The sequence below is a fragment of the Colias croceus genome, chromosome 6 (assembly GCF_905220415.1).
Source record: "Colias croceus chromosome 6, ilColCroc2.1".
In the NCBI taxonomy this organism is placed as follows: Eukaryota; Metazoa; Arthropoda; class Insecta; order Lepidoptera; family Pieridae; genus Colias; species Colias croceus.
This window is the reverse complement of record NC_059542.1, coordinates 630,863-649,656: the sequence shown is the minus strand read 5'-3', so window position 1 is coordinate 649,656 and position 18,794 is coordinate 630,863. Positions and strand designations below refer to the sequence as shown.

The following is an 18,794-nucleotide window of genomic DNA, read 5'->3' as shown; positions in this document are numbered from 1 at the left end:
TTATTATTCATTGATTCGGTTTGACCCCAACTGACCACTCGGCCAGATGTCGCCATTGTATTATAATTGTGTCACATTTAAATGATAACGTTTTGAATAAGGGACACATGGTGACATGATTCATGTCGGCTTTTTGTTTTAGCTTTGCGTTTTGCATTTATCGAGGCGTTTAAACGTTTAATTTTCGAAGTTTCGTATCACACACATGATCATATTATTTCGCAATTTCAGAAAACTCCATTCTCAGATTACTTTTTTTTTTCTCTAATCTTTTCAATCAATATCTACCTACCTACTACCTACGTAGTAAAAACAAATGAATGTATACCCAATATTTCATTATCTTTATAAATTCAGCAAATTTATAAAAAAAAGAAAAAAAATCTCAAATGAGAGATCACAGTTTAACGCCTAAATCACTAGACCTAAAACTAATGTCTTTTTACAGCCTTAAGAGTTTCCGTCCGCGACGCGTCGCAGTCGCAGCGAGTCGCAGCCAGTCACCAGTCGCACGTGTTTAGAACCAATATAGGTCTTTAGACGTGTCCTGCACTTGTGCTTCAAGACCTATGGAAGAAAAATATTATTAATTTCTTTTAAATAGTAAAAACAAAATAAATTGATTAATAGAAAAAACATTACAATGAAATGTTAATTTTTTTGCACATTGCTCAATACCATGCTCATAGGTATCTCAATTATACTGCTAAATTATAGGCTCACTAGCTTTCCGCCCGCGGCTTCCCCCGCGTTTGTCAGAAAAACCCGCATATTTCCCGTTCCCGTGGGATTTTCGGGATAAAACCTATCCTATATGTTAATCCAAGTTATCCTCTATATGTGTGCCATTGTAATCGGTTCAGAAGTTTTTGCATGAAAGAGTAACAAACACACACACATCCACACAAACTTTCGCATTTATAATATTAGCAGGAAGTAGGATAGGATATAATTTAGCAGTGGGTAGTTCAATGTAGCATTTTAGTTTTTACTTTTTACTCATATTTCAGAGAAAAGTAGAGACACAAGTTGATAGAGGTTTTATCATACCTAATCATTTTTTTAACCTCATAAAACCACTGCATTCTGAAAACCCATATCATTTTCTTTGCGTTTGTAACGTTAGAAGGTTTAATTTGAAAGTCATGTCCTTGAAGTTGTACGTAGTTGCTTCTACCGATTAAAAGTTATTTACAAACTTCGGCCTTACATAAGCACTAACCTCCGTATACTTTTAGCTGAATCTCTAGTACTATCTAAATTAAATTATTGCATAAATGTGTATGGACCTTGTTTGCTTCAACGTTCGCAACGTCTAATTCAAAGAGTGCAGAATGCTTGTGTTAGGTACTGCTTCAACGTCCCTCCGAGTTCACATATAACACCTTTTTTAAACTCCGCCAAAATGCTAAGCATGAAAAGTAGACAAGATCTATATTTGGCTTGTCTACTTTTTGACCTGTTTAAATCCAAGCGTCCTTCGTATCTCTACGAAAAATTAAGATGGAGAAAAGATCATGGTTTGAATCCAGTAAGGAGCGTAACTAACGTGCTGTCCATCCCCCGGCATCGATCGCAAGCTTTCCGTGGTAGCTTTAAGTACTGTGCGACGAAGTGTTGGAACAATATCCCTCCGCCGATAAAACAAGTGTGCTCAAAGGGCTCTTTTAAAAAAAAGTACAAAATCCACTTACTTAACACACAAATTCAAAAGTAGAATTATATTTTATATCACTCCGCACTGCACAGACTTAGGGCTGCCACTAAAAATCATTTCTTTTTCTCATTACATTTTACTTCTATACTATCCGATCTGTATTTTATGTATTATTTTTATTTATTCAAATTACTTTTATGTAACTATTGGTTTTTTAAAATTTAATAATAACTATATACTTACTTTATTTCTTCTATATATGCTAATATCTATAGTATTTATATTTTATGTTTGGTACGATGAACTTCCTCGAATGGGTCTTGGCAGAATATCAGCGTTATGGTTCGCTTAGAACCATGACAATGTGCTGAGCCAAGACCTTTTCAGGAAACAATGTTTTTAAAAATTTTTCTTTAATGTTATTTCAGATTGCAAATGTTTTTTGTTTTATTTTATTGTTTAGTATTTAAAAATTGTACTTAAATGTTTTCCTGAATAAATGTATAAATAAATAAATAAATAAATAAATAATATATTATATAACCTACGAGCTCAGCAAGTATCAAGAGTTTAAAAATATTCAAGAGATCTCTACATTTTTAAAAATTGGTAAGCACTGTACTTTTAAAAACACATTTCTCCAGTAACACCATTATATCCCAATATTAATGACCGCTCTGTTAAATCAAATAAACATGTTAAATATGATGTCGAGTATGCTGTATGTATGTCAGTGGGCACCTCGCGATCGGCTTTGATTTATGAGATTGTCTCGCGAGCGGCGGGCGGCTGATTGTTATAAATGAGCTCGGGCTATCAGTTCGATTCCCATCTGTTAACTGATCGACTGATACACGTGATTAATACAAATATTATGGGATGGCTCTACCGACTTATAAAAAAGAAACGTCATTTTTTTGATGATTTAATCGATATGTGCGTAGTTTTATCTTATGATAAAAGTATATTTAATTAGAGAAATATACATTAGGTAAATATTATATGAGATGTTTTGCGAAACGATCCATTGAGAATTTGTGTTTGTAGTTTATTATTTACCGCCTACCGGAAATAAAGGAAACAAAGTAATTTTACACAGATTGAAATTGCTAACTATAATTTCTAATATGTAGGTACTAGGTAGGCATGTATTTTGTATACGAAGGTACAATCTAAAATAATTACTCTATTTTAATTTTATTGTATTCATGGACCTTTTTTTTAGGTCCATGATTGGTGTATAAATTTTTGCTAGATCTTGCCATCAAAGAGTTGATTGCAAGATCTTGCAAAATTGTATCCATTAATAAGTTATTAACTTATTACATACCTACGTAGGTACATACTGTTCATACTGCTCAATACATAGTAAAATAAATTTACATATTACAATTAAATATGTACTGACCATAATAATTAATTATTTTTTTAAACACTAAATTGCTCGTCGCCATAAGTCAATGAATTTATAGTACCAGGGCAGCATACTTCGCAGGAGGTTTGTCTGCTAATTATATCTATCTACATAGCGAATAAAAACGACATTCCTTTATCATATTAGGCGCGAAAAAAATTCCTTGAATACATTCATCACTTCCTACGTTCATAATAATACGAGACTGCTTATTAATGGGCTATTATAACAGACTATTATTTCTGTTATGACTCAATAATTACCTATATCTTTATTCAGTTAGACACATTACCGATTCACAAGTCTACTAAGTACTTAATGGTAGATACAGTTTACTAGAAGGGTTGAACACCTATAACAAAATTTACATAATAGTTCCTATCGAACTTTATATAGGTAGGTACTACCTACCTAGGTACTTGCTTAAGTTTGGATTGAAGACTAAGTATTAGGTAGCTAGGTACTTCGGTAAATCGATTTTGTTCGTCCTTAAATTGCAGTAAAATTATACCTAGGTACTTAATTACTTATAGAACAAAATTCTAAGTTGTAAAGATAAATACCTACATGGAAATACCTAGTTCCGTAAATTAGAATAGTTAGGTACCTACCTACCTAAAAGAGCGCTTATAAAATAAAATTTTAAGGCCATCTATAGGTACCTAGGTATATAATATACCTGAGTAGGTATATACCTAACATTATCGACAGCTCCAAGAACATAGCCTGTAATGTGTGGACTGTTGAATTATCGATGATAGGCATCATTATTTAAGTTAGTTTTATTCACACATTCGTACGAAAGGCGACATCTATGCGCCGGATAACGAACACGAATGAATCTAAACTTTGCAATCGCTATTTCTATCGTAGTACAGTCCCCAATTAAAATAAAATTCATTTCCGTGGGACTCACCTCATTTTTTATTAAATTTTAGCTACTAGTTTTACATTAATGAATCTTAGGAATCAAATAATGTTTATTTAATTATCTTTCAACTGACACCCTTATTAAGTAATTCGGTCCAGTAGTTATCTAGATATACCGCACAATAGAACGGCCCGACGGCCACCTTTGCTACGTCATAGGTCCCCCCTCCATACCCCTAGGAAGTGACAACCGCACTTTTTATGTTTAGAAAAACATTCCGAAAGTGGATATCAGTTGTCCGTATGGCGGAGGTGAGTCCCACGAAAATCGTTATTTGAAGACTTTTTTACAAATGGGTCTCACTGCTCACACTATTGTGCTTCTGTGCGATTCGTGTTTGCGTTGAGAGCTTTTTTTTTGGAAATACAGATTTCCATTTATATTTTGACAGTAAATAATACCTATAAGTTGCTGCAAGTTCATTGCTATAGAAGCACATTTTTAATAGAACTGTCACCGCTATAAAGCCTGCTCAGATATTTTCACCTATCTGTTCAGGGTTTAAACTAACAACGTTTTTCATTTTCCCAAGAACAAAACCATAAGTTTTAATGCGCGCTAATTACCATCAGATTCCAATATCAATATCTTAATAAGTTCGCTGAAACGTCTCGACGTTTTTGCGGCGAACGGCGAGGCATCTTTTTATCTATCGATCGAAATAGACTACGTGACAATGGACGCATTCATTACGGGGGTGGTGGACAGTGGCGGGTAATTGACAATGCGTGATTTACCGTCCCTGGGCCCTCCCCGTGACCGGTGGACGACCGGCTCCCCCCGCGGCCGGCGGGGGACTGCGGCGCGCGGGCCGGCGCGGGCACTGGTCAGCGCGCCGCGATTGGCTGCCACTCGCCCCGCCCCACCCGGCCCCGCGCCCCTCCGCCCGCGCAAACCTCACCCGCCACTACTTCGCGTTTCTGAGAGCCTGGTACCGGCGATCCACCGTCGGATCGGACGCTCGGACGTAAAAATTCTTCAAATTCTTTGAGATTGAATGGATTTTTATTACTTGTTTAATTATTATTTAAATGAACTTAATTTTCTGTTATATGATTATTATTCACATTTTGATGTAAAAAGCAAAAAATAAAAATACAATTATTATTAAGATGCAATGCTGCTTTAATGGTTTAATGTGAGTAGGTACTTACCATCTGATTCGATTATTACATATTACAATTGCTTTAAAACATGTCGGTCTAGCTAAAGTAGGTAACAATAAGATGATAATATTTTAATTACCTAGCAGATACCTACCTACCTATAATGACTTAAATTGACCTAGGTCTGCCATAGAAAACGTAGGAATATTATTTTTAATTATACATCTATGTAATTAAATCAAACCCTGAGAACTCTAATTCAACAATCAAGATAAATAATGTTAACTGTTTAATTCGGAGTACAGTGCCAATCTTGCGTTCATCACGGCCCCGTTCACTTGGGAGCCGCCGCGTTTGGCACTATAGGTCAGCAGATTGGGATGGGATGCGGGAATTTTTTGCATCCTACCCTTGGAAGCAAGTCTGCCTTGCACCTGATCCTAGTGACTATGCTGACTCAGTTGCGGATGTGGTGCTTCAGGGAATGGAACTTTTCATTCCAAACTCTGTAGTACCCGTCGGCGGTAAGTCCCAGCCCTGGTATGGTCGTCCTTGCAAAATGGCTGCTCGCCTGAAGCAAGAGTGTTTCCATGCATGGGCAGAAGCAATGTCTAATAAGGATCCAAATGCTAGTGCTCTCAAAAAACGGTACAACTCTGCTGCCAGGGCATACAAGAGGAAAATATCCACAGCAAAGTCGGAGTTTATTGGCAGCATAGGCGAGAAACTTTTACGCTACCCTTCTGGGAGCCGTGCTTTTTGGTCACTCGCCAAAGCTGTCCAAGGAAACTTCTGCAAGCCCTCGTTTCCACCTCTGCGCCGGGAAGATGATACTTTAGCCCACTCCTCCAAAGAGAAAGCCGATCTTCTGGGTGCTCTCTTTGCATCCAACTCAACATTAGATGACAGAGGAAATGTACCGCCTACTATCTTGCGGTGCAAGAGCTCCATGCCGAATGTGCATTTCAGACAGAGTGCTGTGCGAAAAGCTCTCTTCTCTCTTGATACACATAAGTCGAGTGGGCCCGACGGTATCCCCGCCATTGTGCTGAAAAGATGTGCTCCTGAACTGGCACCGGTTCTTACAGAGCTGTTTCGGTACTCTTATAACACCGGCATTGTACCTGCCTCATGGAAGACTGCCTCAGTGCACCCGATCCCTAAAAAAGGCGATCAATCGGATCCATCCAACTACAGACCAATTGCTATTACCTCCTTGCTCTCCAAAGTGATGGAAAACATCATTAACAGCCAGCTATTGGGTTATCTGGAGGATAACCAGCTGATCAGTGACCAACAGTATGGTTTTCGTCATGGACGGTCGGCTGGTGATCTTCTAATCTTCTTAACTCACCGATGGGCAAGCGCTGTTGAGAGCAAGGGGGAAGCTTTAGCGGTTGGTCTGGACGTTGCAAAAGCCTTCGATCGGGTGTGGCACCAGGCGCTCCTTTCGAAAGTTACAGCCTATGGACTTCCAGAGAAGTTGTGCAAGTGGATTGCCAGTTTTCTTACAGCGCGCAGTATTCGAGTCTTGGTCGATGGATCAAGCTCTGACTTATTACCTGTGAACGCTGGCGTTCCCCAAGGCTGCGTACTCTCACCCACACTGTTCCTTCTGCATATCAATGACATGTTACAAATTAGTAACATTCATTGCTATGCAGATGACAGTACTGGCGATGCTTTATATACCGGCCGCACTAATATTTCTCTGGAACACGTCCAAGAGTACCGTAACATACTTGTGTCCAAAATTGAGACTCTCCTTGGAGAAGTCTCAGAGTGGGGTCGACAAAATCTTGTCCGATTTAACCCTGACAAGACACAAGTATGTCTTTTTTCAGCTAAAAAAGCACCATTTCTCACAGCACCCCTATTTGAGAACACTCCCCTTAGTATCAAGTCTAGTATCGGAATTCTTGGTGTCAGTATTTCTGATGACATTCAGTTCCGCTATCATTTGGAAGGCAAAGCTACACTAGCTTCCAAAAAATTGGGTGTCCTAAATAGAGCGAAGCAGTATTTCAGGCCTGAACATCTATTACTACTTTACAAAGCGCAAATACGGCCTCATATGGAATACTGCTCCCATCTCTGGGCCGGGGCACCACAATATCAGCTCCTGCCACTTGATAGCGTGCAACGAAGAGCCGTCAGAATTATTGGCAAACAAGCACTTACCGATCGGCTTGATCCTCTGGGTTTACGACGAGACGTTGCATCGTTATGCGTTTTCTATCGTCTGTATAATGGGGAGTGCTCTGAGGAGCTGTTTGAGCTGATACCTGCCGCGGAATTCCACCACCGTACCGCACGGCATAAGACCAAGTTTCACGCTCACCATTTGGACCTCTGGCGCTCTAGTACGGTGCGATTTACCCGCCACTTCATTCCGCGCACAACCAAATTGTGGAACAACCTGCCTTCGGCGATATTCCCGAACGCCTATGACATCGAGGCATTTAAAAAGAGAATATACCTCCACCTCAAAAAGTCGGCAACACATCTTCGGACACGTCTGTAGATGCCTATGGGCTGTGGAATTGCTTACCATCAGGCGATCCACATGCTCGTTTGCCTTCTTTCATATAAAAAAAAAAAAAAAAAAAAAAATAGGTAAGTTAATTGATAACGATCAAGTCAAATAATCCCGAGGATTTGTTGCGCATATCTAGATTTTTAAACATAAGTAGGTACCTAGACTACCTACCTATAGATACTTATCTACCAATGAATAAAAAATATGAATTGTGTTTCTTCATTTATAATAATGAAGTTAGGTACATATACTTACCTACATATACTACCTACCTAAGTCTTGCCAGTTCACAACTTCTAAATACCTATAGGTACCTACTTATTCTACAGTTCATCTTATCTCGTAGTTACAACAAATAATGTGTGAAAATATATACCTACCTATAAGTTGTAACATTATTGTCGGGTGACTAAATCCTAATTTAGGCAATGTTTAATTATTTATTTAGTCTGCTAAATACATTTCATATGCGACACACTCGTCTCGTAAATATAAAAAGAAACTCACATTTATTCCAAGTTAACTGATACCAGTCATGACATCGTGCGCACGCATCTATCAATCAAGTGTTTTAGACGCAGTAGGCCGAAATGCGAGCAAACACGCGATATAGCCACTAGTTATATGCGTAAATAACTCAATTCAAATTATATATTAGCAGGTGTTTATAACTTATTTAAGACTGTCTATTTTTTCGGGTTTTGTTTGTGTTCTTTGACTTCTTTGTATGTTATAAAGTTCATCGAAATTGTGTAAGTTGTTTTGGCACGATAACTTTAAAAAACCTTACAAATGTTATAGATATAGATATATCATAGGCATACCTACTGCATCCCATAACTAGGCAGGGAGGTATATTAATAACAAATTAAATTGTTTATTTTTTATAATTGAAGTATTTAAATATTCAATTAACAAGTTTATAAGAATGTAATTACATTGTCCGTTCTGTGGAATGCATAAAAATATGTAGAATTTGCATTTTCGATTCAATAATATGTACCTAGGTTCGGTATTCGTTACTTTAAATTCCTTCAAATCCACCGTTAATCAACCTAATTAATATCTACTTATAGAACGACAAAACAAATAATAAGCACCTACATATTAAGTATATTTGTCTGCCTATAAATACTTATTTATATTTTAAAGTACTTATTTGTGACATCCCTGAAACATTCTTAACAGACATATAATTAGATGTTACTTCTAGTTATAAAAAACCAAATGAATATATCACTCAAGTGCACTGCAGCTACTGTATATGCAACAACAATCTTTTATTTAATTTTAATTAACTCATTAATATTTTATAATTAATTATACCACCTAGAAGTAGTACTTCTAATATATTGGTTGGTACCTACTCTAGTGTAGGGTTGCCAATTAAACATAAGTACATGTTATTAAAAATACCTATTATATATCTTAAGATACAACCTTTTCTGCAGTTAAAGGCGAAATGAAAATAAATATAGCTTCCTAGTAATAAAAGTAAGAAAAAAAATGCGCATTAATAAGATAAACTAATGAAATTACATACTTTATTGTCACGATTCTTGATATAAAGTATTCTAAGTTTGAAAATCTGTCCGTTTAAAGTGGATCGAAAAAAATGGTGCCTTAAGAAGGCAGTTATATACAAATAAAAATACACGGACTAATATTTAGAATTGTGGAAACCCCTTATAGCCCAACACTTATAAATTTTCCCCAAACACCCATATTAATCTACCACCTCCACACATATAGGTACATTATTATATAGGTACATGTATGTCGGACCCTCACAAAGGGGACATGTGTTGTGGTATTTGTCAATACCGAGCCCTTACCCTTAGTCCCAACCCTTGTCAGCCCTTTATTTGATAAGGCCTCACAACATAATATAGCTAGCTTTGCTATAGAAGTGTTTATAGGTAGGGGAGCGGGGGGCTTGTTGTTACAGGGGTAAGAAGTTACACGCATTTTTTACCGGGATTTTTAACTCTTTGGTAGACGTAAGTGGACTCATTTGTTTCGTTATAACATCGTGCGTTGCAAAAAAACAATCAGTGACCCGCCGAGCGGCAAACTGTTAGGTTATGTGCACGTGTCTCGATTTCCATCAAGAAAGTAACAAAATCTTTTACGAAATTTTTGATTCCTGCTGTCTATATTTGTTATTCTCTAAATTTTTTTCACCTCGAACGTTCATAATGTATCAAGTTTTAATTTGTAATAGCGTTTTATTCTGCTATTGATATCCATTAATGGCGGCTTTAATTTTAATTAAAAAACATACCATGGGGCAGGTTGTTACAATTTTTCGGGGTAGGTTGTTACATGTAAAGACTTGCCTCAGACCTTGTATTATCGTTCATCTCATTGAGTATCATATTTTAGAAATGACTACGCTGTACTTAAAAATTAGAATAAATGGAAAGAAATTGAAGCTTTCGTTCCGACGGGCGCATTCTTGCTTTTTAAAACAATGGTTCATCTTTCAATTCTTTTTTAATTCTAAATACTCAATGTTTTTTTTAGAATGAGAAACTATAAAAGAAAAGCGGAAAGAGGTACAACTAGTCAAGAAGTTTATGAATCTGCTGCGGCAGAAGTACTGCAGAATAAAACGAGCATTCGTAAAGAAAGCAAAATGTAGTACCTACCTAGTAGATTTTAGTTTGACTGAAGTGCCAAGTTAAAAAAGTATAAATAATTTATTACAATATGTTAGTATTTACTGACGAAGTTTTCTAATTCAGTAATGAAAAAGTGTTTTATATAAGATTGAAGAAAGTTCCTGCCAAAGTTATGTGATTATTACTGTTAAAAAGTTGGAAAATTACGATATAGATATTATAATTGCTTATAAATGTTATACGACCGTTCAAAATAGTCTCTTTTATTCATAACGTTTTGAAATAATAAAAAATAAGTGATTTATTATTGTTCATTTTGTTTATTTACCTACTTTAACATCGTACCCCGAAGCTGTAACAACTAGCCCCAAGTCAGGGGTAAGTTGTTCCAATCGACTTATTTCAATAATTCTTTATTATGAGAAAAATTACGTTAATTTTAATATTTTTCCAATGCTATTCTACTAGCTGAATAGACATACTAATGATAAAAGCAATAAAATGTATACATTATTTGATAGCTTTTGTAATATTAATAATTATCTAAAAATTGTAACAACGTGCCCCCCGCTCCCCTACCTACCTAGCTATAGTTTTCAATTAAATATTGTCACGGATATAATACACTAGCTGTGCCCCGTTGATTTACCCGCAGTGCTCCGCTCCTGTTGGTCTTAGCGTGATGGTACATAGTCTATAGCCTCGCCGATAAATGGGCTATCTATCTGCTATCTAATACCGGTAATTTTGGTAGCTATTTAATACCGAAAGAATTTTTCAAATCAAGCCAGTAGTTCCTGAGATTAGCGCGTTCAATCAATCAAATAAACAAACAAACTTTTCAGCTTTAGAATATTAAGATATATACAGTTATTTTTGTTGAACTTAAAAATGTTGTCACCAAGTGCCTACCCATAAGTTTTTCTACCAAATATTTCGAGTCAAAGCCGCTACCAGTTTCTTCAAAAATATTTAAAAATAATTTATGCAGTATCACTGAAACACAAATGTATCCAAATTTATTTATACCGCGTTATTTTCCCCTTAAAATACATCAAAGAAAACCTTTTCTTATTGTATTTTGGAGATGTATGATAACACCAATTAATTTCCAACATTTATTTAATGCTACGCATATATTATCGTACTGATTTGGTTGTTAATTAACATAATAAAATGTTAATGAATTGTACACATTTTTATGCACGGTATAATCTGATCAGTAAATAGATCAGTTTATAAAATGTATAGGTACAACATTTTTACTACCATTAAAATCCGTTCAGTGGTTTTCGAGTGAGAGTAACAAGTTACATCCCATACCTACATTCTTACAAACTTTTGCATTTATATTAGGTACTTATTAAAATTTTCTAAAATTTATACGTTCGGTCCTACATGCGCTTACACGTATATGAATTACGATTGCATTTTCCATGATTTTGAAATGATGAACTTTCAAATGAAGATAATTAAAAAAAAAAATAGTGATCTCAGTTTCTAAAATCTAAAATTCTAAAACTACCTTCAGCCCTTTTACTTTCTTCTGGTGAAAACAAACGAAAACAACCTTACAAGCTTCCTCCATAAAACAATACAGAAATATAGATATAACAGATACAAGAAACGGCCTCGGGACAATTACAGACGGCCATTGCTCATCAGACATCAATCGAGGGGAAGAAAAGGGAGGGAAGGAATTTAATTTGGCAGAGGGCCGCGCAAATTAATTTTAATCGTCGTCATTAGCCGCCATCGCGTCCCTTTAACTTTGCCGCGCTTTTTGCCCGCTGATTCCGAGACTTAGCTACGTCCGTTTATCAACTGTTTTTGTTTATACTATTGTAGCTTGGGAAATTGTGATTTGTACACTAGTTGTTGATTATCGTTACGCAGGAATCGCGGGAACATTGAAAAAGCTGTAATTTTGTTGTGACACGGACCATAAACATCTTTATTTCAATTTCAAAACAAGAAAAACAATGTTCTCAGTATTAAATTCACAGTCATCATTTTTAAAATTAATTTCAAAAGAAACCAATAAGTATAATTAAACGTTTTTACAGTAGATAATAATATGAATTAGTTCACACCAGGAAAGTCTATTGGGTTTTGATTAATAAAGATGTATGCAAATTATTCTCATTACAACAATACGATTAACGATAGAAGAGCCGTTCATTTCAAAAGAGCCGTTGTCTAAATAATTAATGTTTTTTTAAACAATCTCGGTATTCAGACACATTTTGGTTAGCTACCTACACAGCAACAAAGACCATCAAAATTATTATAAGCCCGCGAAACTCACCCGCGGTTTACGTCAAGCCGGGATAAACATTGAACAAAAGCTCAGAGACACGGCTGAACCACAGGCCCCGCCCACAAACCACACAAACAACAAATCATCACAATTAAAATATCTGCGCTTCACGGAATGTCTTTGAATATTAAAATTCGTTGACGATGCACCCGCTCTTATTTATTGCCTCTCTCATCGCGTCTTTTGATTCAACATTAGACAGGCAGGAAGCGTGTAATCAGTCAAGACTAGAAATAATGCTCCAACACTAAAAGCAATTGTTAATAAATATCTCGTGACAAATGCCCCGTTTCACTTGGTTCCACATAAAACATAAATAACGCAGCATTTTTGTCGTGGCAATGTTTATCCAATTTACTCGCTAGCGTTTTAAGGTTACTACTATTTATATTGTGGACGCAAATAAATTATTTATTTAGTTCGTGCTTTGAGTGTCTTTTGTTTGATATTGCCGACAATATTTTAGGTCGTTTTCAAATCAAACTAATGAATCTTACCTGAGTTATTTAAATAAAAATTTTAATCATATTCCAGAAGAAAAATCGTCATATTATTTATTCAAAGGTAAGTATTTCAAAAATGCTGCAAGGCCCTTGCCAGTTGACAGTTGACACTTTCAAATATTTTGCATAATGGTACGGGAGCTAGCAACGTTTAAAAAAAAGTCATTTTAGTATAGTTGGGTTTTTGATATACTGTTTCTCTTGCTATTTCGGTTAGAGTCCGGGTTGTCTGGCTGGCCGCAGTGGTTGCGTTTATTAGTGCGCATCTTATCTGCACAGGAAAATATCCCTAATTTAAAGTCATTTTTTAACGCGTAATTTTTAATCTTTTGCCTTTAGATAGATCCATCAGACATAATTTTTTTATTGCAAGACGTTTTTTTCGTTGTAAAATAGGTGCCATACGCAATTTTTATTTCAAAATAACTAAAATGTCATCGAAATAAGTGAAATTACATCAACATGAGTCCGCTTAAAAGGTAAGTAATAACTTTATTATTTATATTATATTATCCTTTTTTAATACTTATATTGAATAATTAGTAAACTAATATTTTTAATAGATGGTTTCATATTTATTACACTTTTGGGTATAAATATGAATTTGATGATATTTGTATTTTCTAGTGTTTGATTTTACGCGAGTATTATACATTTTGAAATTAAAGACTTGGGAAAATAATACAATGAATAAATCGCGTTTAAAATCCGTTAAAAAGTCTTTAATTTCTTGATGATATTTGGTTTTTATCAAGTTTACATTAACGTCCTATTTGAGTTTCGTTGAGAAAAAGGAGGCGATACGGTAGATTGTTGCAAAAAAACTGTAAATAGTAAAATGAATATTATATATAGTATAAGTAACACAGTGATTACTTATCCTTCACTGGGACTCATGTTGATGGAATTTCACTTATTTCGATGATATTTTAATTATTTTGAAATAAAAATTGCGTCTGGCACCTATTTAACAACGAAAAACACATCTTGCAATAAAAAATGTATGTCTAATGGATCTATCTAAAGGCAAACGATTAAAAATTACGCGTTAAAAAATGACTTTAAATTAAGGATATTTTCCTGTGCAGATAAGATGCGCACTAATAAACGCAACCACTGCGGCCAGCCAGACAGCCCGGACTGTAACCGAAATAGCAAGAGGAACAGCATATCAAAGAACCAACTATACTAAAATGCTCACTTGTCAACGTTGCTACCTCCTAGAATATAAATTGTTACCATCTCTGATTCATTCCCATTCACCACTTTTATACAAGAAAGCCAGTATTGTTAATTACGCGCATTTTTAACTAACAAGATTTTCTTTTCCCCTTTACTTTTAACCAACACAAATCTCGATTCATTAACTCATACCGACTAGTCAAGACCCATTATACTCCTGTACGCATATATGTATATAGCATGAATAATATAAATATATGAAAAGAGTAGTAGTGGCGGTTGAATGAGATTCAGCGGAATGTAGGCAAAAAGCGGGCTGGCGGGTCGCGGCAGGAATGCTATGGAATTACCTCCGCGGTTCGCCTGTCCGCGCAATTATACATGATTATACGCCGCTGTTTGGCTGTGACATACGGATTATATGCGATTATCTATTGAAAAATCTATTATATAAACTTCTTCCAATGTGAAATCTATGTAGAATGAATCGCCGAAATGTATAAACGCGCGCAAGAATGACGAATATGTTTTTGGGTAAGTCAGCGTCAGAATATGCCGGAGTGCAGTTTTTTTTATAATAGGCTTTCATTTTGAATAAATGAAAACTATAAGTACCTACCAAGAAAATATAAATTACTTGCTGATTCTTTTCAATAAAATATGCTACTTATGTTCAGAATTTTTTAAGAAATTTCCGTCTTTTTAACGGAAAACCCTGATGGCGGAACTATTTTTGCCTTGATTCAGTCTAGCCTTCGTCAGTATAAACCGTGTGCTCATTGGCTACAGGTACGAGTGCATTGAGAACAGCACTTATACCTATATGCAAGAATGAATGTACAGAGCATGGCGCTGGTGGTAGGAGCAGAAGAGCACTTGATTCAGAAGTCAGAAAGCGCACAGCAGTACAAGGAACACTCTTTCATTTTTTTGAAGTGAAACTTCTTTAGGTGTGAGAGTAAAATTTCAAGGTGGCGTCATGGCAATACCGTCACGTCATGAGTAAGGCGACGATTTTGCTATCTTTGAATCTTGCCAAAGTTTCACTTCTGACACGTTTGCTCTGCACACACGCTCTTTTTCTTGAGTCCAGCATACCAGGAGCGCAGCGGTTGCAGGGAGCACGTACCTGGCGGCGGGTAGGAGTAGGGCGAGCAGGCGGCGGGGTCGAGCTGCGCGTGGTGCGCGTGGCCCCACTCCACGGGCTTGTACTGCGACAGCGAGCCGCGGCCCAGCAGCAGGCCGCCGTAGCCCGCCGCCGCCATGTTGTGGTGCGCGGCCGCCGCGTGGTACTCCGCCGCGTGTCTGTGCGCCGCGTGCCCGTACCTGCACACCACACATTATTTTATTTTATTTCAAGCCTTAGTTCCATTAACAATCAATAACATTTATATCCAGAACTCTTTATAAGCAAAATAATCAAATTTAATAAAATTAACATTTAACCTAAATGAGACCAAAAGTCGGTCAACACAATCCATTATAGAAATCACAATATAGACAATCGACATTTCGCGTACAAATTAATCCATTAAATAATTTCTATGATAACGTTACTTACCCAGCATAATGCTGATGCCAAGGGTCATAGTCGTAGAGGTCGAGTCCGGCACACGAGGGTCCTGACGCGGCTGCGTTGAAGAAAGATGCCGGCAGGTTGCGGGATGCCATCGGGACCGCCTCTGTACGAAGATGAAAATTGTTATTTAGGTAGATCACTAGAAGATACTAAATTGATATACAGGTGTAATTGAAAGGTAAGTTACATTAGATACTTAGCAAAACGTTTGGGTACTAGAAACTGTTTATCTTAAAGTTACAATTTATTATATTGTATTACAAAAAATAGATTTAATTTTATCAAAGTACATATTATAGTTAAAAAATCCCTTACCCTAAACTTAAATCTGCAAAGGACACGGATAATAAGGTACGATACAAAAGACGTCATTTAAAAAAATATTATAAATTATAAGAACTGTTACTGTTGCATACAATATAAATAAAAATTTCTTAATATCGCATTTTCCGTAATAATTATGAAGGATCTTTAAATCATTCATTAATTCCTTACTACGCAGTAGGTCAAGAAATTCAAAAGAATCGATTCAAATGATATGCAGATAATAAATGAAAGGAAGATCAAAGAAATAGACCTAATTAAAGTGGGAAACATTCTTGTGAAAAATAGAAATGTAATTTATCCGAAAAATCTTGCCGATGTAAATTAGCAATTAAAATATTTCTTCCATAATTTTTTTTCCAAATCAAATTAATCAAACACGATTTCATGGAAAATCCAAATATATTCCACCGAATTTTCCTGGCTCCCACAGCGGTTCCAAGAACATAGTTATTGTCTCAGCGGCTCGCCTTTGATCTGTTAGATCGTGAAATCCATCAATATTGGCAGCTCCGAATAGAACGAGATTCAAGATAAGGATTTGTTGAAGTATTGAAAATGTCGGGCCTTTTTCATTCGTCAAGAAATGTAGATAGATAAAAAAGGCAATATGAAGCTGTGTAACATTTATTTATTTGTTGAGTGACTCTAGAAATACGTACATTTGACTTTCCAAGAAAAAACTTAAAAAAAAAAAAGAAATACTGATTCATAAGCAAAAATGAAAACACTAACAAGAGTTTAACAAAATGGTCATCTGAAAAGTGAATTACAAACATTATCTTTCTTATTCACATCATTACATAATCGCTGACTAACATTCACGTAGTAAATTGTCATTTTTAATTTTATTTCCACGCATGTCTTTCCTGGTCAACGCTCAGCTCCCACGGCTCGCATTCCCGGAACGCAGCCTTATTTTATTGTCCCATCCGAACCCCGCCTTTGATCTCTTATCTCGACTCTTTATAGTGTCAACTCGTTCTATACCTAATAGTGTTTATTTTTACCACGGACGAAACAATCCGCCGCTATTCTTTTACTTTTTCTTCGATTAACTTCGGTTTTCTTGCTTTATCTTTATCTGCGGAATTCACTTCATGCTCCGTGGCAATTGTTTCATAAACACGTACAACGAGACTTTAAAAGTGAACTCCAGCGTTTATTTCTGAGGCCACTTTAATTATCTCAAATTAGAAGTACGTTATCTTCAGTTGCATCTAACAATCAGTTGTTAAATTTATCTTGAAAATGTGAACCACTAAGGCCGGAAGAAACTATTTAAAGAACACGAAATAATATTCTGAAAAAATGTACTAGGAATGCTGTGTTTTACATCATCGCCAATTACAGCGTTGAAAACGCCATCAAAGCATGGAATCTAAACGAAATACTGTTAAATTGTTAAGGGCCAACAAAAGAAATGTAATGTTTTAGTAATGTATTCGCGCTGAATAGCATCACGAAAGGGCCCGTCATTAGCGCTGCCGCAGCGTTCCTTTTTGCCGGCACATTGCCGCAAAGCCCAATGGAGCATGGAGCGTTTTTGCCGCGCGGCTCCTTTGCCGCACATTTAAGTGGCCCTTTTTCTGATCTAATAGCAGATATGTCCTCGAATTCGACCTACTTTTTAATCAGAACCGGTCCGCGTTGCGTCATTCCGATCGCTCGTCTCAAACATTGCCTAGATTCGCGAGTTCACTGCAGCACTCAATATCGAGCGAACAATGGGCAGCCAAATGAAGTGCTGCAAATGTACCTGTGTAGTGAAGGGTTGCGGCGCTGGCGGGCGGGCGCGGGCGGGGGGAGGGGGAAGGGGCAGCGGGAACCGTGGAGCGCTCTATTCCCGCAATTAAAGCGAAGTTTAATTAAGGCAGACTGATTTATCTAGTGGGTTGTTGGTTGCGTTGAAGCTATTCCGCGAAGTGAGTGTTTTTGCGGACGGTTCGCAGTATCGGCGGGGGAGGCAAACGGGTCGCGCGGCCAGAAGAACAAGCGTGGCGGGCCAGGTGCGATCGATACTCGGAAACGGGAACAGGACTTTACCGGCCTCCGCACTCCACACTCCACATACGTAATGATTCACACGGCATGCCTCGTTGTCGTTCACAACGCTCGCTGGATTCAAATATGATTTTTATACTGGCAACATTGTAGATGGATACGTGCTGTTTAATGGATTTTCGAGAAAAGCATCGTTTTTGTACGGATTACTGTTAATACAATTTATTTAGCCTTTAAACAGTGAAATAAGTTAATACGAAAATATTCAGTTCAAAACATGTCATTTAATCAAAGGTTACTTAAGAAATAGATAATTAATGTTGAAAAAAGTTTATAATAATTAAAAGTGAAGTCATTAAACTCTAGTAAACATCATTATACAAATGCCCTATTCGTATCTTTGTTTTTATACAGGTTTTAATGACTACCGCTTCTAGCCCCTCTTTAGCTGTTTCCACTATACACAAAAAGTTCAATAAATAATAAACGAAAACTGCAGCCATAACTCGTACAACCCCAAATTGGATTACCAGCCCCGCCCTACAAAAAACACCTCCCTAAGTCTACACTAGGGACTGACGAAGATTTAAGTCAACTAGATATCACTTATT

The 18,794-nt window shown here is 36.5% G+C and overlaps 1 protein-coding gene across 3 annotated transcripts in view; it reads right to left on the bottom strand.

Annotated features, from left to right (window-relative positions):
• Positions 1 to 212: 212 nt before the first annotated feature.
• LOC123692506 (protein vestigial) overlaps positions 213 to 18,794 on the bottom strand; it is a 41,753-nt gene continuing 23,171 nt past the window's right edge. For all 3 annotated transcript variants that reach the window (XM_045637261.1, XM_045637263.1, XM_045637262.1), the window contains exons 5-7: positions 15,838 to 15,958; positions 15,406 to 15,602; positions 213 to 567 (exon numbers count right to left, since the gene is read on the bottom strand). In XM_045637261.1, coding sequence (XP_045493217.1) covers positions 518 to 567; positions 15,406 to 15,602; positions 15,838 to 15,958 — 368 coding nt within the window. In that variant the 3' untranslated portion in view covers positions 213 to 517. The remainder of the gene's footprint in view (positions 568 to 15,405; positions 15,603 to 15,837; positions 15,959 to 18,794) is intronic.